This window comes from Galeopterus variegatus, unplaced genomic scaffold, assembly GCF_000696425.1.
Source record: "Galeopterus variegatus unplaced genomic scaffold, G_variegatus-3.0.2 Scaffold5488, whole genome shotgun sequence".
In the NCBI taxonomy this organism is placed as follows: Eukaryota; Metazoa; Chordata; class Mammalia; order Dermoptera; family Cynocephalidae; genus Galeopterus; species Galeopterus variegatus.
In genome coordinates this window covers 85,464-111,085 of record NW_007731599.1, presented here as the reverse complement: position 1 = coordinate 111,085, position 25,622 = coordinate 85,464, and the positions used below count along the sequence as shown (strand labels likewise).

Below are 25,622 nucleotides of genomic sequence, written 5' to 3'. Positions count from 1 at the left end.
CACTCTCCCAAGTGAGCCACGGGCCAGCCCTGAAAATGGGAGATTTTCTAATTGTGTCACCCTACATTTAAAGGTAGCATTTTTCTGCAGAGAAGAGCTTTCCCTTCTTCCTGTCTCATTCTCTTTTAAAAAAATGATGTTGCTTTGGACTCATGAATTGTTTTTTAAAAATTCAGAATATTATAATACATTACTGTTTTAGTCCGTTTTGTGTTGCTATAACAGAAACACCTGCGACTGGGTAACTTATAAAGGAAAGAGGTTTATTTGGCTTACGATTCTGGAACAGCTGCATCTGGCGTGGGCCTCAGGCTTCTTCTACTCATGGCTGAAAGTGGCAGGGAGCCAGCGGGTACAAGCAGATCACATGGTGAGAGGAAGCAAGAGAGAGAGAGAGAGAGGAGGTGCCAGGGTCTTTTTAAGCAATGAGCTCTCACGGGAACTAATAAAGTGAGAACTCACTCCCCCTTCCCCCAGGGAGAGCATTAATCCATTCATGAGGGATCCGCCCCCATGACTCAATCAGTTTCCAACACTGCCACACTGGAGATCAAATTTCCACATGAGTTTTGGAGGGACAACACATCGAAAATCCGTCGATTACTATGTAGGTGATGTTGTTGTTATTACTTTTGATACTCTTAATTGTCCCAAATTTGGCTGGTGGTAGCCCCTTCAACCTGGTTCCTGTGTCCTTTTGACATGGCTGCCATTAATTGTTGAATACTTTCTTGTTTCTGGCATTACAAGAAGTTCCAGGCTAACCTTGACTTTCCTTGCCTTGGCTTGGGACCAGCCATATTGGGACCAAGAACTGAGGCTACTGGTGGTGGGGCATGGGTGGCAGCGAGAAATTGGTAAAGGGCCCCCAAAAATGATTACATTGTGTAGTGTTGAATGTACTAATTACCCTAATTTCAGCATCACTTATTGCACACAGGTGTTGATATTCAATGTAGTACCCCACGGATATATACAGTCATATTTTAATTAAAAAAAAATCCCAAGTTCCTATTGATACCTCCATTTCTAATCTAACACCACAAGGCTCTTTCTTACCTGTCCATATTCCATATTCTATCTCCCAGGTTCCCAACAGCATCAATGCAATTACATTTGCTGTCTCCTATAGTACACATGACAGAATCACCACAACAGCACCAACGGTAACAGTAAACCTGTTACAATTCAAGATTTCTTTCTGGTTATTTTTGTCCTTGAGGTATATCTTTTTAAAAATGTATTTATTTTTGTTTTGGTGGCTGGACAGTATAGGATCGAACCCTGAACCTTGATATTGTCCATGCCACTCTCCTGCATGAGGGTCTGTGCGGTGCTTTCCCCTCTGTCTGGAAGGCTGTCCTGCCCAGGCTAACTCCTCTTCAGTCTTCAGGTCTTCGCTTACTGGTTACATTTAATTTCCCAGGCTCCCCAGACCAGGCTAGATCACCTTGATATGTGCTGTGCCTGATTTCTGAGCAGCCATAATTCTCTTTTACATGACTCACTGCAGAGGTTATTGACTGTTTCATGCAAAGGGCAGGGACCACATCTGTCTTACTCATGCTCTGTCCTAGTGTCAGGCAGATAATAAGTCCTAATAAGTGAACAAATGACCAGAGGCAAAGGGCAGGAGGGAGGGGAGCCCAGCCTGTGACTGAGGCCAGGGCTCAGCCTGTGTTCAGGGTCAAGGAATAGAATTTCCTCTTTCAGAGGTCTCTGGTCCCTCAGGCCTTCTCTGTCTCTCAGCTTTCTCTGCATGAAGTTCCCTCTCAGGTTCCTTTCTCACCCTTTTTCTGAGGATAGACTTTGTGTCTTGAGACAAAAGTGGCTGGAAGGCTGTAGCTGGTGAAACAGTGGCTCTGTAGGGAGCTGCGTCCACTGGGTTTATCCTACTATGGGAGTGTGAGCTGGGTCCAGTCCCAGGTCCTGCCCCAGGGAGCTTGCAGCCCAGCTGGGGCTTAGAGAGGGACTGGGTTGGGTAGGGCACTGATCCTCATCCTTCTCTGGCTTTTCTTTCCTTCCAGATCAGGACAAAGAGGCGTGGGCAGGCCACTGGGCTCTGCTGGTGCCATCATGGCAGGTAAGGAGAGGGGTGGGCCATGTGGGTAGGGCATGAAAGTGAGCATAGCTGGGTGGCCCTCTTCCTTGTCCCCTTATCTCCTGTAGGCTTTGGAGGTCAGGTTTTTCTTGTCCTCGTGTCCCCAGGTTTTCCCTACTCTCTTCTCTCTCCCACTGAGGCCTTTCTAAGAACTTCAACATGACATTATCTAGCCGTCTGTCAGATCTCTGACTCTGGGGACCAGGGACTGAGCCTCTTGAAGTCCTTGTCTTCCTGTCCATCTGACGGATTAGCAGCATGGGTGGCTAAGCCTCCTTCCCCTCTGTTACCACTGCTTTCTAATACTCCGAGACCTTTTCCTTATGGTTTCTGAGCTGTCTGGTTTCTAAAGGCTCAGAGGTACAGAATGCCAGGGCTGGACACAACTTTACTGACCAGCTAGCCCAACTCCCACCCCACTGGATCTACTGAGGTCTCGAAAGGGGCAGTGACTTGCCCAGGAGCATGAATGTCGGCTTGAGGCTGGAACCCAGGTCTCCGGACTCTTCCCCCATCATGCTTCCTTTGCCTAGAACTGGCTCTCTGTTGAGGAGGGAGCCTCACCTTGATGGACAGCATTTATTGTTTTTTATTCTTCTGAGTGACACTGTCTCAGGGCCTTTGGTTACTTTGGGATCATCATGGTGGACTCAGGGAAGTAGGGATGGCTGGGGGGGGGATAGCATAGTGGCGAGTAGCTACAGGGGCTAAGGGGGCAGCCTAGCCAGGGAAAGAAGGGGTATATTGGATTGTTGGGGAGGAGAACATTTGAGGTGATGCCATGTGATGTGCCTCGCCCACAGAGAAAGTGAACAACTTCCCACCATTGCCCAAATTCATCCCTCTGAAGCCATGTTTCTACCAAGACTTCGAGGCAGACATTCCTCCCCAGCATCTCAGCATGACCAAGCGCCTCTACTACCTCTGGATATGTGAGTGCTGTGGGGAAGGGACTGGGCCTGTGTGGGTGGAGGAGGGAGGAAGATGGTAGGTGCTGGGCAGCTGGGTGAGGTGTCCCCAGGCCCGTCTGTCCTTCAGCCCTACTTGCAGCATCTACAGTAAGTCTTTCCCTGCCTGGCTCCAGCAGGCTCCTTTCATGGGCTGACTCCCTAGCTGGGCCTCAGTTTCCCTCATTCCCCCATCTAGGCCTCTCCTCCTTTCTCTCCCCCTGCATCTCCCTTTCACAGAGCATCTCGGTGGAGGTCTCTGCAGTGCAGGTCCTCTCTTCTTGCTTCCCTTTCCCCTTCCCACTGGAGTAGTTTTCCGAGGAACACCTGGTAATTGTCAGGACCTCAGGATTTTGGATTTGGAAAGGAATCCTTTCCTCAAAGCCTAATTTTTCTTGCTTTCTTTGGAATATTGCTCAAAGAGAAGAGCATCCAACTGGGCTTTGGGAAATATGGGATCAAGTTTGGCTGCTCCACTTTCCGAGCAGTAGGCTCCTCCTCCATAGAAAGAAGTGGTAGAAAATGGATGGCTCAGTAATGTAAGAGAAGAGCATCCAACTGGGCTTTGGGAAATATGGGATCAAGTTTGGCTGCTCCACTTTCTGAGCAGTAGGCTCCTCCTCCATAGAAAGAAGTGGTAGAAAATGGATGGCTCAGTAATGGCTGTGGTTCCATGTAGCTCTGTGTTGTGTGGTCTGTATTTCTTTCTTTCTTTTTTTTTTTTTAAAAGATGGCCGGCAAGGAGATCGTGACCCTTGACTTGGTGTTGTTAGCAGCACGCTCACCCAATGAGCAAACCGGCCATCCCTATATGGGATCCGAACCCGTGGCCTTGGTGTTATCAGCACCGCACTCTCCCGAGTGAGCCACAGGCCGGCCCCAGTGTGGTCTGTATTTCTAAGAGTCTAGAATTCTAATGTTCTAAGGTTTTGAGGTAGAGAGTTTAAAGGCCCCCATTTCTGATGGTCTGTGGCAAGTTGGTAGGAAAGTCCCATCTTCGGGGGATGGGACTTGGCTGTCCCTGGGCTGATCAGAAGGTACCTACCTTTTAGGCATGTGAAGGGAGGGCAGGCTGGCTGTCCTGTGCAGGGTACATGCCCCAGGGAGCCCCAGACACCTGAAGTGTGACCATAGTTGGGGTCTGCCACTTGTGACATTGCCTTGAGTCAGGACTACACTTAGCTGCGTACCTGTGCAGATGATTGTGTGTGCCAGGAAGGTGGTAAAGAATGCTGGTTTTGGGATGGCTGGTTAGTTCACTTGGTTAGAGCACAGTAATAACACCACGGTCAAGGATTCAGATCCCCATACCAGCCAGCCACCAAAAAAAAAACCCAGAATGCTGTCTTTGCAGCAGGCCCTTCACGGAATGGTAGAAAGTGGATGGAGCAGACAGACTATTTCAAGTCCTGGCTTGGCCTTTGGAGGGGAAAGAAGGGATCTCTTGCCATGGAACATGAGAGAAGGGGGAATGGGACAGGTGTGGGTAGGTCTGTAGATGTTGCGAAGAGAATGAGGAGATTTCCTCTCATGGCTTCCAGTTTTCCCATCAAATCTGATGTAGAAGTGGAGGTGGCAGCTTTGGGGAGGTGGGCTCACAATGAGAGCTTTTTTGTGGATGGAGGGTGAGGACACTCTCCAAAGAAAGTGGCCTCTAAGATTTCTGGGCCATGCCATTTGAGGATGGCTGCCATGAAATTATAGTCCTGCCAGGCTTGCTTATGGTGTCCCTTTTTTCCTAGAGATATTCAACTCAGGTACAGGTGGGAGTTATAGTCATCCAGGATGGATATGACCAGAAGACAGAACAGGGGAGGGAATAAGAAAACGAGTGTAATGAATGATGGAATCTAAGCTGGACAAGGAGAGGAGTAAAGATAGAAAAAAGCTTATGGCTAGAGAAAGAGTGGCTGACTCAGTGGATGTCCATTCCAAAGAGAGAGTAGACTAGAGCAAGTGGGCTGGAGAGAGGTGGGACTGGGAAGAGAGGTGCTAACCAATAGAATAATGGGTTAATGTCTTTTCTATGTAAAGAGCAAATAAAATCAGTAAGAACTCCAAGGCTCCAGGAGATCTTAGGGCAATGAATAGTAATAATGGAAATACAGCTGAAACATAGGAAGAAATGCCCACTGTCTTTTAGGGGCCCTGACTTGGATTTACCTACACAGATGACAGGGTTGTCAAGCCAGGCCAGACTTGGGAAGCATTCCACCTGACCCTGGGCTCTGGGAACTCCGACCCTGGGAAGATCTCATCCAGAAGCTGGATTTAAGGTCTATAAATATCTCCCTAAGTCCTCACTAGGTGCCTGCCAGGAGCTTTACTCCCAAGGAAATGTATATAGCCCTTGAGATGCTTAAGGTTTCTTTTCAGAAGACAGAACCACAGATGCCTGCCTGTTTGAGGCCAAGAATCAGCCCTTCTTCCTCTCTCTATTCAGCAGGGTTTTGTGGACGCAGCCTAATGTTCAAGGAAGGGAACACTTTCATGTCAGAAGACCTGGGTGTGTGTTAGTGCCAGCATCAGTTTATTTGTAAAATGAGGCATCTTTGAGGTCCCTGCTGGCTGTGACTCTGTGATACTGTGATTCCTAGGTTCAGTTAGATGATGTGGGGACAGAGGAGGAGGAGCCTGGGTCTTACTCTTGGGGAGTTTCTAGTCTGGTTGGTGGGTTGGGATTTATATTTGGGGAACCATGAGAGCAGCCCAGCTCTGCAGGTCAGAGGGATGGGAGAGAATAAGGCTGTGGTAGTGAAGGAAGGCTTCTTGGAGGAGGTAGCATGATAATTGTGTAAGAAATGGATTAGCTAAATACTGAGATCCCAGCCCCCACTGCCTGCCCTTAGTGCAGGGCAGATGGTAAATGGCATGAAGAGATGTTTCCACAAGTCTTTTTACTTTCCACTTTTCATGCCCCTACATTGCAAGAGAAGGTAGAAGGTGGGTTTCCTGTATCTTGGGCTTGGTGATTGCTGTGGGTCTGGGAGGGTGGGGGGCTGAGGCCATTCCTATAAAATGAGCATTTCTACCACCCTGAGACTTTGGGGCCCCTAAAAGGGACTTGCTGGGCAGAAGCTCTGGATTACTGCTCTGGAAACTATTCTCCAGGTTTCTCAGATCTCCAGGAGGGTGTGGGGAGGGGTGTTGGTCTGAGCTCCCAGCTTTCTTTCTTACAGTCTGTACTTCTTCTGTGTGTGTCTGTGTATCTCATGTGTCTCTGTGTGTATATTCATTGATATGGATTGTGGGTCTTCTGTATGGTATGAATCTATAAATGTGGCTTGCGTTGGTGTGTATGTATCTCTCTGCTTGTCTGTGCTACTGGCATGTGTTTGTGAATCTGTTGAGTTATGGGTGTGTGTGTGCGTGTGCATGTCTGGGTGCTCATGTATTTCTGTATGGGTCTGGGTGTGTGTGTGTGTCTGGTGTCTGTCTCTGTGTGTGCATGTGCTCCTGGGTCTGCAGTGAACAGCGTCACGCTGGCCGTGAACCTGGTGGGCTGTCTCGCGTGGCTGATCGGAGGTGGGGGAGCCACCAACTTTGGCCTCGCCTTTCTCTGGCTCATCCTCTTCACACCTTGCTCCTACGTCTGCTGGTTTCGGCCCATTTACAAGGCCTTCAAGTAAGTGGTTGGTGCTGACCCCAGCTCCTAGCCCTGTCTCTTTGCCCATCTCCCCTGCCTCTTCTCTACATCTTTTCTCTCTCTCTCTCTTTTTTTTTTTGCCATCCCCCAAACTCACTTTTCCTTATTTACCTTAGACTCAGACTGCCAGGTGGGGCTTGGGCTTCCTGGGAGCTCCTGGCTGGGATAAGAAGGCTGAGAGTTAGAACCCTCCTCTTGGTTCCTTCCCTCCTCAATCTACCCTTGGGTGGGGGCAACATAGAGACCAGGCCTATTTTTGTCTACTGCCATCACCTTTCCCAAGGCAGCTGCATGCTAAATTTTGCTTGTGGCACCACTTGTCTTGGTGGAGCTGCCCATCCTTGTACCAGTGGGGCTAGCTGATTTGGTGCCAAGAAGACCATCTATCCACGTGCTAATGGAACCAGCCATCCATGTACCATGACACTACTCATGTGCTAATGAGGTCATCTATTCTGTGTAAAGGAAGCACCCATCCATTTATCAGTGGGGCTAGCTGTCTTGGTACCAGTGGGTGTCCACCTAGTGCCAAATGGGGTTTTTTATCTTTGTGCCAATGGGACTATTCATCCATGTACCAATAAGGCTGTCTGTCTTGGTGCCGGTAGAGTATCCTTTTCAATGCTAATGGGGCCTTAAATTTCTTTACCAATCACAGCATCCATCTATGTGCCAATTAGCTACTGGCTTGGTGCCAGTATGATATCCATTCTAGTGCTGTTCTATTTCTGAGCCTGTGGGGACCATCCATCCATGTACCAGTGGGTGGTCCATTCATGAGGAGATTCCTTCCTGTGTAATGTTGCACCCATAGGCCTAACACATGGAGACTTTCAAAGACGTATGGATAAATGCTGTCCCATTCTGGCCTCTCAGTTAAGGCCTTTAAGTGTCTCTGTCCATTATGTATACACTTAAACTTGGAAGGGCTTGGGGGCCTTGAAGGCAGGGAAGCCCTGACCCTGTGCCCAAGTGATGGGATCCATCTCCTCTGCTGCAGGACTGACAGCTCCTTCAGCTTCATGGCATTCTTCTTCACCTTCATGGCCCAGATGGTCATCAGTATCATCCAGGCTGTGGGCATCCCAGGCTGGGGCGTCTGGTAAGAGGCAGGGGACTGGCCTGGGGCTGGTAGGGGTGGCACCTTGGGTGTGGCCTTTGCTTACCTCTGTGTGCTAAGCTGCCTTGCCTGTGAGGACACTGAGTGAATGGTTATTGGAAGAGTGAGAGGATTCAGGAGAATGTAGTAGCCACAGCCATAGCCTCAAAGGGGAAGGAGAACCTGGCAGTGGTTTCTGGGAGGCTGAGGGGTTCAAGCATTGTAGGAAAACCAGGGGAAAGCAGGCCTCATGTCTGAGAAGCACGTTGGAACCCCAGGGAAGGGGTCTTCCTGAGCCATTGACACAGGACCTTTGGGTATCAGCGAGATGGTCCCTCTGCATCCAGTGATATAGCTCCTCCCTGTGGCAATGCAATGGTCCCTTGCTCCAGTGGGGTGGCTCCCGGGTCCCCTCATCCTGCCCACGTGGCCCCACAAGCTGGCTTCTTCCTACAGCGGCTGGATCGCCACCATCTCCTTCTTCGGGACGAACGTCGGCTCAGCGGTGGTGATGCTCATTCCCACTATCATGTTCACGGTTGTGGCCGTCTTTTCCTTCATCGCCCTCAGCATGGTATGTGGTCACCTCAAGGGTGAGAGGGAGACTTTGGAGAGGGGCTGTGATCTGAAACAAGCTCTCCTTCAAGTTACAAAAGTATTCTGAGGTCTTCCACGGGACTCTGGAATTGCCAGCCAGACTTCTCTACTAGTGCACAGGGCATGAGTGGGGAGGGACGATTGTTTTTTATAGGTGGATCCCATCTGTTTCCTGGATGGGCTGCCTCTTCCCTTCGATTTACCCTTCCTTATGCTCTTCCTCCTACAGGTTCATAAATTCTACAGGGGCAGTGGAGGGAGTTTCAGCAAAGCCCAGGAAGAGTGGACCACGGGGGCATGGAAGAACCCACACGTGCAGCAGGCAGCCCAGAATGCAGCCATGGGGGCAGCGCAGGGTGCCATGAATCAGCCGCAGACTCAGTATTCTGCCACCCCCAACTACACATACTCCAATGAGATGTGAGCCAGCCAAGCCTGCCAGGAGGCGGGGCTGGGGGCCAGTGGGACAGGGGGCTCAAGCCACATCGTCTGTTGTGGTCACTAAGCAGGGTTCCCCCTTCTCTTTTCTTCTTCTCCCCCACTTTGTACAAAGAATCAGAGTTTTATATATATATATATATATATATATATATATACACACACACACATATATATGTGTGTATATATATATATGTATATATATGTATATGTCTATCCCCTGCCCCTACCTTTTGGATTCTGCTCTCAGCACTCTGAGACCTGCGGGCTGCACGTGGAGCTGTCCCATGCGGTAGTAGCTGTGTCCATGTCCCCTTGTGAAATAGTGTGCAGTGGAGGTCTCTTGTGGTGCTAGATGTATGTTTAGAACTAAACCAGCCCCCCCACACCAGGCTGCCCCCTCTGACCTTGGCCCAGGGACCACTCATGGGGCAGGGGGAGGCATAACAGAAAGCCTGGCCCCCTCCACAGGGTTAAGAGCTGAAACTTTCCACTTTTGGTCTTACTGGGAGGCAACAGTATTTAGCAGTCATGGTGGTGGTAGGTGGGAGGGTAGGGACAAGCAGGGGATCTTCCCTTGGTCCTTCTGATCCATCCAGGTCTTCCCTCCCTCAGCCTTCTCCCCTTGTCTCTTCTCGTCTCTTCCCTGCTGCCAGATTCCTGTGCTATCTTCCCTTGCCACGGTCTTTCTCTTCCCCATGTGGCTTTTCTTTGTCTTCCCCAAGGCTGAGTGTCCCAGGTGTATCTGCTGCCAAGACTGAGACCAGATTCCCAAATCTGATCTGATTCCCATATCAAGGAATCTAGCAGGGGAGCTGAGCCTTAGCCCTGTTGTGGGAGGGGCACACAGCTGGAGATGCAGAGCTGACCGGGGTCCCTGCCTCCCAGAAAATGGAAATGCAGGGTCGTCCTCCTTGGCTGAGAGCTTGGCAGCAGAGGCAGGCTCCTCTTTTCTCTCCCCTGCCTTCCTATCCTTCTCTCCCCAGGGTCCCCTCGAGCCCCTCTGCCTTCTCCCCATACCCCTAGCTGCTGTGGCTTGATTCTTCTACCATGTATCAGGTGGCATCTACCCTTGTGGATGGCAGATTCCACTCTTCCGTGAGGAGCTGGGTCATGTTAGACAGTTGTCAGGTGTAAAGGCACAGCTGGAATAGAGAGCATGTAAATAATTATTGGTCCCAGAGGAAGATCTGGCTGGCCCAGCCCACTTGGGCTTCTAGGTATGTCTGAGTGACCATTGATTTCCTGGGAACAGTAGCTGTTCTGTTTGGGTCTGATAGAAGGGACAGGGGTCACAGGGTTAGGCTTGAGGGTAGGTCAGAGGAGAGGCAGGAAGGGCTTAGTGAGAGGGGAGCATGCCTCTCCCATCCTGGCTTGCTCTTGGATACAGGGCAGTTCTGGGCACTTGAACTCAGGGCCCAGGAAGCAGCACAGACCCAATCCTAGCTGCAAGTATAATGGCCTGAATGGGATTTCAGGTTAGGTGGAGTGGGAAGGGAGGCCCTCTGGCTTTAGTTTTTCTTTTTTTTTTTCAAGTCAAGACAATGTGCTCCCCTCTACCTACAGGACTTGGTTCTTGGCCCTTCCTCATCTTGTCAGAACCCCCTTCCCCTTCCTGGAGAGCAATTCCACCAGGTCCATGGGCTGTTCTGTTTCAAGCAGTGGGAAACCATTGTTGGTAGTAGAGGCCCTATCTGTTTGAGGCCTAGAGGGGAGCGAATTCTCACCCAATGAGTAGCCCTCCCTTTTCCCAGCAGAAGCCCACCTGGGCTATTTGGATTAAAAACCAGATCCCACTTGGCCACTCTGGGCTGGCTGCAGCTTTGAACCCAATGCCTTCTAGATCACCCTGAGCTTTCAGCTCCAGGTTCTTCATTTCTCTGTAAGGGGAGCCAGGGGCCTCTGGAAAGTTCTCTTCCTAATGGTCCCTTAGTCTTGGGCCACAACGTATAATAGGCTCTCTACTATTTTCTTTCTGGAGATCAGTTGTCACAGCCACTGCTACCTGAAAAGAGACCCGAGACCTAGGCCCTTCCTCCCCTACCCCAGACCTCTTGCTCCTTTCCTTCCTTCACTTTCTTTTTCTTTTTTTCTTTTTTTTTTTTTCCAAAAAGATGACCGGTAAGGGGATCTTAACCCTTGACTTGGTGTTGTCAGCACCACGCTCAGCCAGTGAGCGGACCGGCCATCCCTATATGGGATCCGAACCCGGGGCCTTGGTGTTATCAGCACCACACTCTCCCGAGTGAGCCACGGGCCGGCCCTTCCCTCACTTTCTTTGGTAGCTGTAGGAGAACTGTGGTCCAGCTGCCAGCCTAACATCCATGACCTATTGGGTGCCACCTCCAATCGATTTCCTGTCCTACCTGCCTTTCCTCTTTCCTGGCTCAGACCTATATGGCTGTGCCCTGGCTCTGCCCATGGGAAAGCCTGTTACCTGTGTGTGGCCCAGCTTGTTCAGGCCCTGGGATGCTGCATCTCCAGGCAACTATGCACTTTCCCGGGGAGGGAACCAGTACGAGAAATGGGGGCTGGGCACAGATTCATCTCTGCTGGCTGGTCTGGCTTGGGGGTGGGTAGAGGAGGCCCCAGGCCAGTTCTGGGTATCCTCAGGTCTGTGGACAGCCAACGACCTGCTTTTGCATTCTCCTAGTGCCCTCACCGCTCCTCCTTTCTGGGAGACACAGACCATTCCCCAGTTGGCAGTTGACCTGCCTGAGCCAATGTGTCTATTTGTGGTAACCGAGTGAACCATAATAAAGGGGAACATTTGGCCCTGTATGTTCTGCTGTGTCATGTGTCTTCATGTGAGCCTGTGTGGTTGTGGGGTGGGAGCATGGATGTGGAGTGGGTTGGGTGGGTCATTGGCCTGCCATTTCCTGGGGCCAAAAGCCATGCACTTCTGTGTGGCTCCTTCTCTGAGCAGCCTTGAATAGGCCTTGCCATTGCCACAGAGGCCTCCTGCCTGTTAGGAGGAGGAAGCAGAAGAAGTAGGCTGGGTCAGCAGGTGAGGGATGGTTTGGTCCAGGTGATTCACTGCGGGCAAGGGCAGGGCTAGAGCACAGAGGGCACACCTCAGCTCTCATGGTGGAGACCTGCAACTGGTTGAATAGCCCCCATGAACACAAAGGGCTCTGAAGGCCTGTGAAAGCTGGAGAATGAAGAAGGCAGGGAAAGGTACCCACAAGCTTTTTCTTACCACTTTCCCTTTGGCAGTGCTGTGCCCTTCTTTGGAGTGCTGTTCTGGTCCTTTGTCTAGACTCCTGCCGACCTTCAGGATTCATCTCAAGTGACTCCTCTGAGTGGGCTCTCCTGCCCGGAGTTTTTTGCTTGGGCTCCTTTGCTTCTTCATGGAGGACCTTATCCTGTAATTTTCTGTGTCCCTCTTTGTCTCAAGAGCAGCGACGCGTCTGATTTATCGCGTCTGATTTATCTTTATCCTATTCACCCAAAACAGAAGAGGTGTGGTAAATATTCAGTATTAAGTGCCCGAGTGAGGGGCAGTGTGTGGTTGTGTGTGAGTGATGAGGCTGAGGAGGTCGGACAGCTCAAGCCCTGGCGAGAGCCCCAGAAATACAAAGAACCTGGAACCGGGGTTCGCGCCGAGATTCTCCCGAATGGACTACAACTCCCAGAAGGCTGCGCGATCACGCAGCCGGCCAGGTGCTCTCGTGAGGCTGCGTGTCCGTCAGAATCCGTGGGCGGGGCGGCCGAGATACCGCGATATTTGGGGGGCTGCCCCGAGACGCGCCTGGCGCGGGTGAGCAGTGGGAGAGGGCAGGGAGGCTGAGTGCTCTCGGCGAGCCGGGTGGGGAGTCTGGGGGCACAGTGCTTGCGACCGTGGGTCCGCGGCTGAGAGTGTGTGTAGGGGGCTGCGCAGCCTGTGGGCTCTTCCTGTCTGTACTGAAGGGGCCGCATGTAGCGGTGGGGACCCCCGAGCCAGGAGTGGGGATTTGCATCCGTGCCCGCCCATCCTGACTTTGTGCTGCTCTGCGATTATTTGACCAGTGCCCTTTAGCCTAGATTAAAAGGTGACCCTATCTACCCACACTTACTGCTTACCTTTTTATTTTTATTTTTAATCGAGGCTGAGTCTAAAAAGAATTAGGGGCTGCCCAAAGTACAAACTGTATTTTAAAAGTTGGTAATATAGAAAAAGGAAAGCCCTGGGATGTTGGAATTATCCCTAGACCCATCTAAAAATACTGAATGGCATTTAAAAAGTTAGAGTGAGGCTAGTTTGTGTCAGAAAAGAACTTCTCTCCTTTGAAGTATTTGAAAGTCAGTGCTAGATAATGGGCAGGAGAGATTCCCAAGTATATGTATATATTTCCCCAACATGTGGTCTTAAGGAGGGGTGCCTAAATGGGATCCCAGGAGCAGCAGAGTCAAGCATGCCTGCCTTTGGTTTGAGAGAAGAAAGTCTGTTAGAATGTCAAGGCCTTGAGTTCTCCCTGAAGAGTTCCTTGCCTTTCCTAGGGTTGGAGGAAGGGGTTTAAGGGCCCCTTGTGCCATGGGATTCATTTCAATTTGCCTTTGGGTTTTGGTGCAGGGTGACACTTTGGGGAGCTACAAGTTGTTCATTATTGCTGGGGTGGCGTAGAGTGTGTTGACTGGTGGGAGATGGGGGCAGTAGTAGAATCCTGGGCCAGTAGGGAGGGGCTTCGGTTTTGGGCCAAAGGAGTCAGTCTCTTAATGGATCCTGGATCCCTGCCTACCCACCACCACTTCCCTTTAGTTCTGCTTTGTCCTAGGCACTCATTCTTCCCGTGTTGGGCAGAGCTTATCCCCTGTCTGGCCTTGCTTACCTTGTTCCCTGTTTTACCCCTGGCTGCACTCTTACCTCTATTGTGACTGGCAGGTATCTCTGAAACCTTTACTTAAACTCTGCCTTTAAGTAAGCCGATCAGAGAAGACTTAGACATCACAAGCTAGTGCTCTTTGCTCTGTTTGGCCCTGTGTTTCTAAAGGACAAACTTATTTTTCTGACTGTGTCTTACCTGTATGGCTGGCACCCTGGAATCTTGAGGCTCAGTAATCATGGCCTTCAGCCGTATAACCTGTCTGCCTGCCTGCCAACTCTTTCTGCCACTCAAGAGTCCCAGTGAGTTCTCCAGAAACCAGGGAAATGAGGTATTATCCGCAGCTACCATTGGTGTGCAAATAGATGGCTCTAACAGGATCTGGATAGAGTAACAGACTTACTGCTTGGAATATGATCCTTTTTGAGAGCAAACACAAAGGACTCCTGCCAGCTGTCACCCTCCCTAGGATTCTCAGGTTGAACTGATTTGACCTTGCCTCCAAATGTTGGTTAAATGATCCAGTTTTATTCCTCATGTATATTACGCACACATATATGCACACACCCGCTTTTCTAGGAAGGTAGGTAGGCTTTGACCCTTAGTAAAGCTTGCTCAGCGGGCTAAGTAGTATACTTGGGCTGTACTACCTGCTGTGGGGAAGCAGTTGAAGTCACCTATGTGGATTCCCACCTCAAATTTAACAGATTGCTTCCTTAACCTGTCTGCCTGCCTGCCAACTCTTTCTGCCACTCAAGAGTCCCAGTGAGTTCTCCAGAGACCAGGGAAATGAGGTATTATCCGCAGCTACCATTGGTGTGCAAATAGATGGCTCTAACAGGATCTGGATAGAGTAACAGACTTACTACTTGGAATATGATCCTTTTTGAGAGCAAACACAAAGGACTCCTGCCAGCTGTCACCCTCCCTAGGATTCTCAGGTTGAACTGATTTGACCTTGTCTCCAAATGTTGGTTAAATGATAGTTTTATTCCTCATGTATATTACACACACACCTAAGCACACACCCGCTTTTCTAGGAAGGTAGGTAGGCTTTAGCCCTTAGTAAAGCTTGCTCAGCGGGCTAAGTAGTATACTTGGGCTGTACTACCTGCTGTGGGGAAGCAGTTGAAGTCACCTACGTGGATTCCCACCTCAAATTTAACAGATTGCTTCCTGTAACCAGTTCCCCAGGAATGATATCTGCTTGATGTGGAGGAGGTTCATGGGCTGCAGAGATGGAATTCAGCTTCTGGTTTTGCAGGAATTTCCCTGTCCTAGCACCAGTTGGCTGTGGTGGGACAGGGTCAGGGTTTGAGATCCGGCAGGAAGGTTTTCCTGGAGAACCAAGAATGTGCCTCCATCACCTACTGATCATATGTTCTGGGCAGAAGCTGGCTGGTAGGCCCTCTGGACCTTGCCAGTTGCTAACTGGACTTTCCGTTCCTTGAGCTAGACTTAGTTCATCTCTGGGCAAACATGGCTCTGGCTGCAGCCCTGAAGTGGAGCAGAGATTGAGATTGCTGGTAAATGGGGCTTTGCGGGGTTTTGTTCTAGGCAACCCGCCTGTGCTTATCCGCTGCTGGGCAGACACTTCCAGGTAGAGTGAAATAATCGAGCCAAACATGATCCTCAGCTCATATGGGTGTGTGTCTTAGTATTTAAGGCAAATCTGGGCAGAGAGGCTCCAGGGAGCCAAGGGGCCTATGAGTGCCCAGCCGTGGAGGTAGCCATGGGACAACTCACCAGCACTATTTCCTCAGGGTCTACCTGGGTTTCCCTCCCCCTGCTAATTCTGCCCTTTTTTTGGGGGGGGGGCAGGGGGGCAGACAGCCGGTATGGAGATCTGAACCCTTCACCTTGGTGTTTTAACACTGTGCTGTAACCAACTGAGCTAATCAGCTGCCCTGATTCTGCCCTTTTTGAGTGCATCTTTTAGGACCTTCTGTCTTGTATGGAGGGCCCATTAACACTGTCTTTCATGCATTGATTCAGAAGGTTTCTGCTGAAAGGAGCTTCAGAGATCACTGGTTCTACCTCTGCATTTTTCAGATGAAGAGAGAGACTGAGGAAGAGAATGACCTTGAACCAAGGCCACATGCTAGATTAGGAGCAAAACCATGGACAGGGCCCAGGGCTCCTGATTCACAAGCCACGCTTCTGTCCTCTGCCCCACGCTGCCTTGGAGGGCACTATTTATTATTCATCCAGCGGATGTTCAGGACCACCTGATAGTACTGGTGGTTGGTGACTAGACCTGGTCACACATTCAGGGAGCTTGCTGGTGGGGGGAGAGGCAAGGAACCTGATGTATAAATTGTCAGTGATTACTAAAAAGGTGCATCACAGAGAAGCATCTTTCTCAAATAATTTCAGGTGTGACTCCTGCCGTCGTCTCTAACTCATCTACAGATTCCCTGAAGGCAGCAGCTGTGACTTCCACAATGTTTTTGCCTAGTGCTTGATGTAATGGGTTCTCAGTGTTTGTTGCTGATGGAGTACGTTTTGCTGGCCTAGCCTGCCACAGTGTAGGTGTTGGTGTGTACATCAGGGATATTATCATGAGCACTCACTTCTAGCAACTTCTGAGAGACAGAGAAAGAAACCAACCAACCAGCTGGTCTCATGGGGTGATCTGCATCCCCTTTATGCTCATCTCTTCCTGGGCATTGTTTTGTAGGGTGGTGCTCAGCCTGATCTATAGGGACAAGGACAGAGAGGCAAATCCCTCAGCTCCCTGGTGCTCCCAAACCCCCTTGATGGCCTAGGGTTCCACTTCACAAGCATCTCTGGAACTCGTCCTCTTCTGCCACTTCCTTGGGTCCGTCAGCCCAGCCCCCCACAGTAGCTCTTCTCACCCCCCAGTCTCTACAACAGCAGGCCCCCTCCACAATGTCATCAGCATCAGTACCATCTTTCTAAAATCAAAACTCCTTACCCTTACTCAGCCCTTGACATTCTGGTCTCAGCCTGATTTTGCAGGCTTACCTCCTGCCCTCCCCTACCCCACATCACACTTCAGCCTCACTGCTAAGCTGCTCCCTGTTCCCCAAACCTGCTACCCTTTCTCAGGCCTCCTTTCAATCACCTTCGCAAGATTGCTCCTTGTTTCAAAGTTATTCCTTTCTCTGGAAAATTTACTCATCTTTCAGGACTCAACCCAAATGTCATCTTTTCTGTGAACAGTCTCTGACATCCTGAGACAGTCACTCTGGGCCGCCACAGCACCTGGTACAGCCCACCTTCATAGCCCTTGCCACGTTATGTTGTAACTGGTCTGTGTGTGGGGGGGTGTATTAGTCCATTTTGTGTTGCTTACAACAAAAATACACGGAACTGGGTGATTATAAAGAAAAACGATATTTATTGCTTACAGTTTCTGAGGCTGGGAAGTCCAAAGTCCATCTGGTGGTGGCAGCAGTGACCCTGGGGTCTCACATTGCAGGATGGTGGAAGCAGAGAGAGCAGAGAGAGAGACAGACAGACTCTCCTCTTCTTTTAAAGCCCGCAGAACCACGCCCCTGACCACCATTTTTAATCTATTTACTACCACATGGTCCTACAACCCAATCACTTCTTGAAGGCCCCACCTTACAATCACCATAATAGGATTTCCCACCCTCTTAACAGTCACAGTGAGGGCTAAGTTCCTAATACATAAAACTTGGGGGACACAACTCAAGCTTCAGTGAGTTTTGGGGGGACATAATTCAGTCCACTATAGGGGGTGTGTGTCTAACTTTCTTATCAAACTGTGTGTTCTCAGAAGCTGGGACTGCCAATTTGCTCAGCAACCCCAGCATCTGGCCTAAGGTTTAACACGTGATGCTCAATTTTGGTCAGATGTATGAATGACGGGGGTGCCGCTTGTTCTGCTTTTACATCCTAAATCCTTACAGAGCCTTATGGAGTCCAGGCCTGGCAGGCTCCCAGAACTCAAAGCCACCAGACCCCACGTGGACCCAGGGGCCTCATGTCCAGCCACTGCACCCTCAGTGGAGAGAAAGCTCCATGTTCTCGTGGGTGTCACTGGGAGTGTCGCGGCCCTGAAGTTGCCTCTTCTGGTGTCAAGGCTTTTGGACATTCCTGGGGTGAGTATCCTCACTAGACAGGTGTGGTAGTATAGGGGCGGAGGAACTTACCCTTCACCCTCCAGATGTTTGATAGTTTTGAGTCTATGAAATGAACTGACAGTAGACAGATTAATGGGAGAAAAGGCATACTCATTTATTATGTGCATATGCATGGGAATCTCACAAAATATAAGACTGGAAGAAGGGCCAGATGATTGAAGTTTTTATAGCATTGGAATGCTTGGGGGTGCTTGGGGCATCTGGTGGGTGGTGGCCACAAGCTACCTTGGAGGGAGGGAACCTGGAGAGAAGTATGCACTGACAGTAAAAGGTTGTCTTCTTATGCAGATAAAAGCCTTTCCGGTAATGAATTTGTCTTGAAGCAGTCCTCCTTCTGATACAGATACTTTACTAATGTAGCTTTCCTATATAGTTGTAAATTTCTTTTAAAAAAGGACAGCTTTTCAGAACTACTCCTGTGTCTGTGGTTTCTCTGACTTTTTTGAGTTATGCCAAAGGAGTATATTTTTGGTGGCATATTTTAGTCTCCCACAGCAGCCTCTAGTATTAGGGAGCTGCTGCTCCCTGGGGCCAGCCCATCTCTCTGCAGCACATGGTATTTTCTTTTTTTGATACGATTTTTTTTTGGGTGGCTGGCTGGCACAGGCATCGGAACCCTTGACCTTGGTGTTATAACACTGTGCTCTAACCAACTGAACTAACCTGTCAGTCTTGGGATTTTTTTTTGGGTGGCTGGCTGGCACAGGCATCGGAACCCTTGACCTTGGTGTTATAACACCGTGCTCTAACCAACTGAACTAACCTGTCAGTCTTGGGGTTTTCTTTTTTTTTTTTTTAAAAGATGACTGGTAAGGGGATCTTAACCCTTGACTTGGTGTTGTCAGCACCACGCTCACCCAGTGAGCAAACCGGCCATCCCTATATGGATCCGAACCCGTGGCCTTGGTGTTATCAGCACCGCACTCTCCCGAGTGAGCCACAGGCCGGCCCGAGGGGTTTTCTTTTTTTAATTGTGGTATTTGTGGAGGTCTTCTGTGTGTGTGTTGGTATGTGGGGGATACAGGAGACCTCCCAATGCACAGTATAACCAGAAGCTAGATTAGATAGTGTGGACAGAGCGTGAGGGAGCCTGGGAAAGGACACGTTTGGTGGGAATGGAGGTTTGGGTTCCTATGCATTGACCCTGAGATTCAGGAGGTCCTGCATGGGAGGAGGGCTGGCTGGAGAAATGCAGCAAGTCCTCAGTGTCCTTTGCTGCCTTGGGCACCCCCACCCCACCTTCACTCCATCTTGAACACTGTGGCTCTGTTCTCCCTCCTTGTTACATACCATGCGTGTCTTGTCGGTCAAGTGCACCAAACCTCAGGGGCTCCCCATTGCCCACAGGTCTGGTTTCCAACTTTGCTCCTTCAGGTGTTCAGAGATGCCCCAGGGGCCACCACCACGTGTGTTGGGGTGGAGGACCTTAGTTCCTGTCCTTGGCCAGACCACCTCAACATTGATTGACTTTATATATTGGGGTTCTGGTGCAGAAGGTCAAGGCTTTACGCAATGTCAAATCCTACAGGCAACAGCCCCACTTCCTAGTCTGGCCTCCAAGGTCCTTTGCTGGTGTATTTCATCTCCTGCTGCCCCCCCTGCCCCCCATGACTTTTGCTTTGGTTAGGCCCCTGCCAGGCTGCACTGCCCTCTCTGTTCCTCTCTGCCTTTTCAAATTCTGTGCAAACCCTCACTCAGAAGCCTTCCTGGCCTCCCGTAGCCCATGTGCTTTTGCTTCTCTTCTTTTAAATTCATTTGACATAGAGCCCCAGGCTGCCTTAGACAGTGCTTGCATTATCAGACACTCGTTCTCGTTGGGCATTGTTAAGTTGCTGGGGCTCAGGCTGTGCTGTTGGCTCCGCTTTTTCGAGCTTGTATCTGCTGCACCACACCTAATGCAGGATGGCCCAGGCGGCTGTATCTGGCATGTCCAGCTGGGGGCGGTGCTCACTCACAGATGACTGTGCGGGGACGTCTGGCAGGGGCTGGGAAATCTTGTTTCCCTTTTTTTACTTTCCACAAACTTCTACCCAGAAAATCACCCCCTCACCCCATCCCCCAGGCTGGAGTAAGCAGTGAAGCTGCCAGCCGGGGATGCCAGCCAGGCCAGAAGGGGGAGGGAGGAGAGTCTCATGAGCTGCCTGGGACCAGCCACCCACTCTTGTGCCCAGAGCCATTGGTAGGAGCTGGTCAGCTAGAGCCAGTGAGGTGGTGGCGGGAGGCCTGGAAGGGGTTGTGACAGTTACACCCTTGGGGAGGGAGGGAGCCAGGCAGTTCCCTTTTCCCATAGCCCCAGAGCAAGTGAGTTTCCGGACTGGGGGTGGGTGGGGGCGGGGAGTCCTATCCTAGGAAACAGATGGGCAGCCTCAGAGTGGAGGGGAATGGCAACTCCACCACTTCCTCCCGTCCCACGCAGCCGGCACTTATGCGGGTGTGAGGAAAGGGTGGCCTGCAGCAGGGAGGCTCTCCAGCCCACCCGGCCTTTCAGCCTGGGCCCTGAGGGAATAGGCCAAATCCAGAATAGGACTTGGCTCTTCCCCCTCTGGCTGGATTTGAAGCCAAAAATGAGACAGCCAGAGGGCACTGAACTAGGAGGGAGGACTCCCCTGACTTGGCCTCTTGGAGCCTGCCTTTCTCATTTTAAAGTAGGGATGATTACTTCTGCCTGTCCTCCAGGCTCTTGCTAGGCTCCAAGAGATGTTGGCTTGGGGAGGGGGACAAAGACAGTCATCGTGCCAACAACTAGGTGCAGAGCTTGGCATGCTGTAGCACGTAGCAGTGTGTGTTTCCTGTCCTCCTGTCCATCACCCGCTCCTTTCCCCTTGTTGCACGTCCTTTGGGCCAGCCACATGGTATGTGTCAGTTTAATTCATAACCCAGAGCATCTTCACGTGGGAAGAGTCATGGATGCCACAGGCCACCTGCTCATGTGGAGGGGCCCTCACCCTTCATCCTATAGATAGTTCACCAATCCTGGCTTTGCTTAGTTGGTCCTTGTGAGATGTTGGTAACAAAGGGTGACTCCTTGATTGCCTGGTGTTGGCCCCAGGTGTGGCCTTTCCCCCTGAGCACTCTCCCACTCTTCCTGATGATACTGACCTTCTCATGCATCTGTCCTGAGTCACCCCCAGGAGCAGTCTTTGTCCCTTGAAGCAGTCCCTTTCAGCTCTTTGCCTGCTGAGTTGTGGGTTCCCATGCTCAAGGCTTTCCCCACCTCCCTTAGGCACACCCAGATTTTGACTAGCAAATGAGCAGCTGGGGTGTGGGCTGCAGGGAGCTGGGCAATTTACAGACCTGGCTCATAACCACTGATTCCCCATGTGCCCAAGTGTCCCTGGAAAACCACTGACCAGGAGGTAGCTGTGTTGTTACCCCACACCCAGACCAGGGAGTTGGAGAAGGGTGGATTTAGCCTGAAGCCACGCCAGCAGTCAAGAGAGTAGCCACCAGCAATGATGTCCTGCAACCTTTATGTGAGGTGGGGAAAGTTAGACAGTGGGGGCCAAGGTGGATTTAGCCTGAAGCCACGCCAGCAGTCAAGAGAGTAGCCACCAGCAATGATGTCCTGGAACCTTTATGTGAGGTGGGGAAAGTTAGACAGTGGGGGCCAGCTCTACATCAAGAGAGGCTGCTGAGCATAGAGGATTTCTGATGCTAGGACCCTGGGCAAGTCAGTTCTTTTTGGCCTCACTGTTCTTATCTCTGCAGTGAAGGGTGGGCAGGTACTCAAATGATCAGTCTCTAGGGCTTCTTCTGGCACTGGGATTAGAAGATTCTAGATGTGAGGGCAAAAAGATCAGGACCCAAAGGCAGCCTGAGAAAAGGTCCCGGGGCCCAGGAGCTTCAAGGGGTTTTGCAGTTCTATAATTGTCAGGTAATTAGGCAGCAGTTAAGTCTGGGTTGTGAGCTCAGTTTCTGCTCTTTGGTTGGCAGCCTTGCCTGTGAGGGGAGCAAAATGTGGCTTCCTTGCACATATCTAGGTTCCTAGGCTGGGCTATGAATTAAATTGACATATAAACAGATCAACAGGAGAAAAACCATATTTAATTATGTATGTAAGCACAGGAGTCCCATAAAATATGGACTCCAAAAAGGGTCAGATGATTGAAGCTTATGTAGCATCCTGATCTCCAGAAAACAATAGGGGCTTGGGGCTTCTGGGGGTGGTGACCACACAAGTTATGGGAGGGTAAGGAGAGGGAATGTGGGTGAATAAAGGTTGTCTGTTATACAGATAAGAAGTCTCTTAGGTAAGAAAAGCTGTCTCCCCATGGTGTCAAGGAGTTCATCTTCCCTGGTTGGTAAGGTTCCTGGGAGGGGGTTCATGGCACTGAGGCAGATAAGGGGGTTCAGAGGAAGCCCCTGGCTGCATTTGCTGCTCCCAAGTGCCCTGGATTTGAAGTAATCAGCATAGCACACCTCAAAATAGGCTATTTCCTGAGCTCCCTCACCTGCACCCTTCAAACTTGGGAGGAAGAGTCAGACACTGCTCTAGCTTTTGCCAGGGTAGGTGTGAGCAGGACTGAGAGCCAGAAGCAGATTTCTAAAGGTAGAGAAAACCTGCCACTCAGGGGGTTGGCAGGCCCTGGGCTTAGAGAAGGATAAGATAGAGTGTCCGTCAGGATATCCAGAACTACCAAGGATGAGGGAAAGAGGGCCCCATCCCTATGCTGTATGAAGTAAATTCTGCTTTTCTGGAGGACCACTTTGCAATATCTAGAGAAATTAAAAATGTTCATAGCCCTTGATTCACCCATAGGATTAAACCCTGTGGGATGTGTTTGTAAAAGTACCATAATATAAGGATGTTCATTCTAGCATTATTTATCCTTTCAAAATAAAGCTGGAAACAAACAAAACGTCCAACAGCGGAGAGCTCTGGTACACTTAGGGCACAGCCTCTCAGTGGATCAGTAGGCAGTGGTTCTTAAGAATGGGGTGGACCTCTGTGCTGTGATGGTCCTCAGGATACAAGCGAAACAAGCAAGGTCAGGAGTTAGCAAACCCAGCCCTCTGCCTGATTTTGTATAGCCTGTAGCTAAGAATGGTCCTTATATTTTTTAATGGTTAAAAGAAGTAAAAAGAAAAATAGTATTTTGTGACACATAAAAGTAATAGGAAATTCAGATTTCAGTGTCCACAGCGTTGTACTGGAACACAGCCACCCCCATTCACTTATGTAGTGCCTGTGGCTGCCTTCATGCCACTAAAGAGTTGAGTAGTTGCCAACAAGGCCTAAAATATTATCTGGCCCTTTATAGAACACACTCACCAACCCTGGTGTATAGTGTGATTCCTTTTGTGTGTTCACATATGTGAGTTACTGCCTGCAGTTTTTTCCTCTGGAGGTGGTTACCATTTTGGAGGGAACGGGGGCAGAGAGACTTGCATTTTTCATTTTGTATCATTCTGTTCCATTTTACTTTTCTAACCGTTGTGTATATTTGTTTTATTTTAAGTCAGTGGGGCTTTTGGTGGTGATATTATGGAACACTGTTTGTAACCTTATGCTTTTTTTTTTTTTTTATAAAGTGCTCACTGAGAAAAGGAGAGCAGGAGAAACAAGGTCTGGTTTGAGGTTTTCCTTTCTTTCCAGGCAGGGGCCACCTGCCTGCTCTGTGGTCCTGCTGTGGAAACTCTGAAGACTTCATTTGAGCCCCTGCTGGCTTGGCTGGCCCCTTCCTCCCCTCTCCTGCAGTCCCTTGCCTCCTCCTCTAGGGAGGGAGCTGTGTAGGTTGCTGGTTGGAGGTAGCTAGCCCTGGGCAAGGGTCCTGCACCCCAGTGAGCAAGATGAACACCTAGAAACCATGTGGTCCAAATGGCTCACGGTTCAGAAGGGGAAACCAGGGACAGAGAGGAAGAGGGACTCACCCAAGATCTCCCAGTGGGTGAGTTGGCAGAACTAGGCTTGAGGCCAGGTTTCTTGACCCCTATCAGCAAGTGAACTTGAGGGGCTCAGATCTGGAGCTCCATCTTTCTCCGCTTAAGCTCGCCAGTGCCGTCAAGATGAGACTCCCCAGGAAATTGTGGACTGTGCCTTTGCTGAGGGCAGAGCTCGTGTCTTACCAGCTTCATCTTTCTCCGCTTAAGCTCGCCAGTGCCGTCAAGATGAGACTCCCCAGGAAATTGTGGACGCTGACCTTGGTCTGCTTTGCGTTATAGTCAGGGGTTATGTGTACCCCACCTATCTGGTAGACTGAGCCTTTGCTGAGGGCAGAGCTCGTGTCTTACCAGCTCTGGCTCCCATAGCATTTAGTTGGCTCAGTTTGCTGAGTCAAGGCATTCTTGCAAGCCATTGGGATAGCCACTGAGCCAACCGGAACTCCCTTGGGGATTTGTTAATGAGGCTCCCTGCCTCCTGTGCAAACTGCACTGGGCACCAAGAGCCCTTTTTCCTAGAATATACATGCCAACCCCATGCTCAGGTTAGCGTTGGCTTCTTGGCTGGCCACCAGGCCCTGGGCACAGATCTGGAGCATGCCAGTGTCAACACTGGTTGGCCCAATGTCAGGGTGCTCTGCTGCAGTGCCAGCCGAGGCATGAGCCACCAAAGCTCTGGGTTCCTTTCCTTGCCACAGGTTAAGTCCATGGCTGGCACTTCCTCTTAAGAATCCTGTTAGGTCTCCTGTGGAGGTGTTATCACACACCCTACTAGAAACACCTGCTTGTCCCCAGCCACTCAGCTGTGGGCTCTTCTTCTGGATATCAGAGCTGTGCTATCAAATATGGTAGCTGCTAGCCACATTTAAATTTAAATTTAAATTGATTAGAATTATATAAAACCAAAAATTCAAGTTCTTTAGTCATTCCAGCCACACCTCAAGTGCTCAATGGCCACATGTGGCTAGTGGCTAACATACTGGACAGCACAGGCAGGACACGTTTCCATCATTGCAGAGAGTTCTTTTGGATAATGCTGTGAGTAGTGGTTCTTAATTGGGGTGATTTTACCTCCCAGGGGGCCTTCGACAATGTCCAGAGACATTTTGGTTGTCATGTCTTAGGGGTGGTGGTGGTAGTGGGTAGAGGCCAGGGACAGGGTTGGAGGTAGAAGTCAGTCATGGGATTTATCTCATCCTGTGGCTGTGAAGTGCTTCTCCACAGGTTCCTTTGATAATCTGCCCTAGAATCAGACTGGGCCAGAGTAGTGGCCTGAGTGGAAATGGAGGTATTGCCCCACATTCTGTTTCCATTTTCCCTCCGTGATTCTCCAGGAGCCCTGGATTCCAGATCAGAATTCTCGATGTCTCCTCAGCAGAGAAAAGGAAACCAGACCTGCCAACTGGTTTCAGGAAGGAATCTTTATAAATGCTAGACAAGATGCAGGCAGTTTATGGAATAGGGTCTAGCCAAACCTCAGTCATATCACACAAAGAGGTTCAGGTTTAAAATATTAGCTATAAAAACTGTTCTCAGGGTCTGAGCAGGCAACCAAGCACAGAGCTGCCTTTCAGGAATTCTATAGTGTATGGGAGACTGTTCTATTTACTTATTTTAAAAAAATTCTTTGGCTACTGGCTAGTATGGGGGTCCAAATGGGAGACTGTTTTAATGTCTAGCCTTGCTTCTAGCAGGACCCACGAGGATGTAAGAGAAAGCCAAGGAGGGTTCCTGCCTGCTCTCAAGGAGTTTCTGCCCTGCCAGGGCTGCTTGGCATTTGCTGGGAAAAGGTCAGGGTGAATGAGTAAATAGTCTGAATTATTTAGTATCTCAGAAGGTAACACAACATGGTTTTTTTTTTTTCACGTGTACAGACCCAGGGTCCAGCCCTCGGCTCCCAGGACCTTTTGGCAAAGAGAATGAAAATGAAAGAACAAAGCCCATAGGGCTGATGAATCAGATCAAGTGACATCCCTCTA

General features: G+C 50.1%; 2 protein-coding genes across 4 annotated transcripts in view; both read left to right on the top strand.

Annotated features, from left to right (window-relative positions):
• The window catches only part of SCAMP5 (secretory carrier membrane protein 5), a 21,734-nt gene extending 12,781 nt beyond the window's left edge, over window positions 1-8,953 (top strand). For both annotated transcript variants that reach the window (XM_008589498.1, XM_008589499.1), the window contains exons 2-7: window positions 2,028-2,083; window positions 2,905-3,033; window positions 6,517-6,673; window positions 7,695-7,796; window positions 8,250-8,367; window positions 8,620-8,953. In XM_008589498.1, the coding sequence (XP_008587720.1) occupies window positions 2,077-2,083; window positions 2,905-3,033; window positions 6,517-6,673; window positions 7,695-7,796; window positions 8,250-8,367; window positions 8,620-8,814 (708 nt within the window). In that variant the 5' untranslated portion in view covers window positions 2,028-2,076 and the 3' untranslated portion in view covers window positions 8,815-8,953. The remainder of the gene's footprint in view (window positions 1-2,027; window positions 2,084-2,904; window positions 3,034-6,516; window positions 6,674-7,694; window positions 7,797-8,249; window positions 8,368-8,619) is intronic.
• Window positions 2,949-25,622, top strand: part of PPCDC (phosphopantothenoylcysteine decarboxylase) — a 35,175-nt gene continuing 12,501 nt past the window's right edge. For both annotated transcript variants that reach the window (XM_008589501.1, XM_008589500.1), the window contains exons 1-2: window positions 2,949-3,033; window positions 17,530-17,721. In XM_008589501.1, coding sequence (XP_008587723.1) covers window positions 17,536-17,721 — 186 coding nt within the window. In that variant the 5' untranslated portion in view covers window positions 2,949-3,033; window positions 17,530-17,535. The remainder of the gene's footprint in view (window positions 3,034-17,529; window positions 17,722-25,622) is intronic.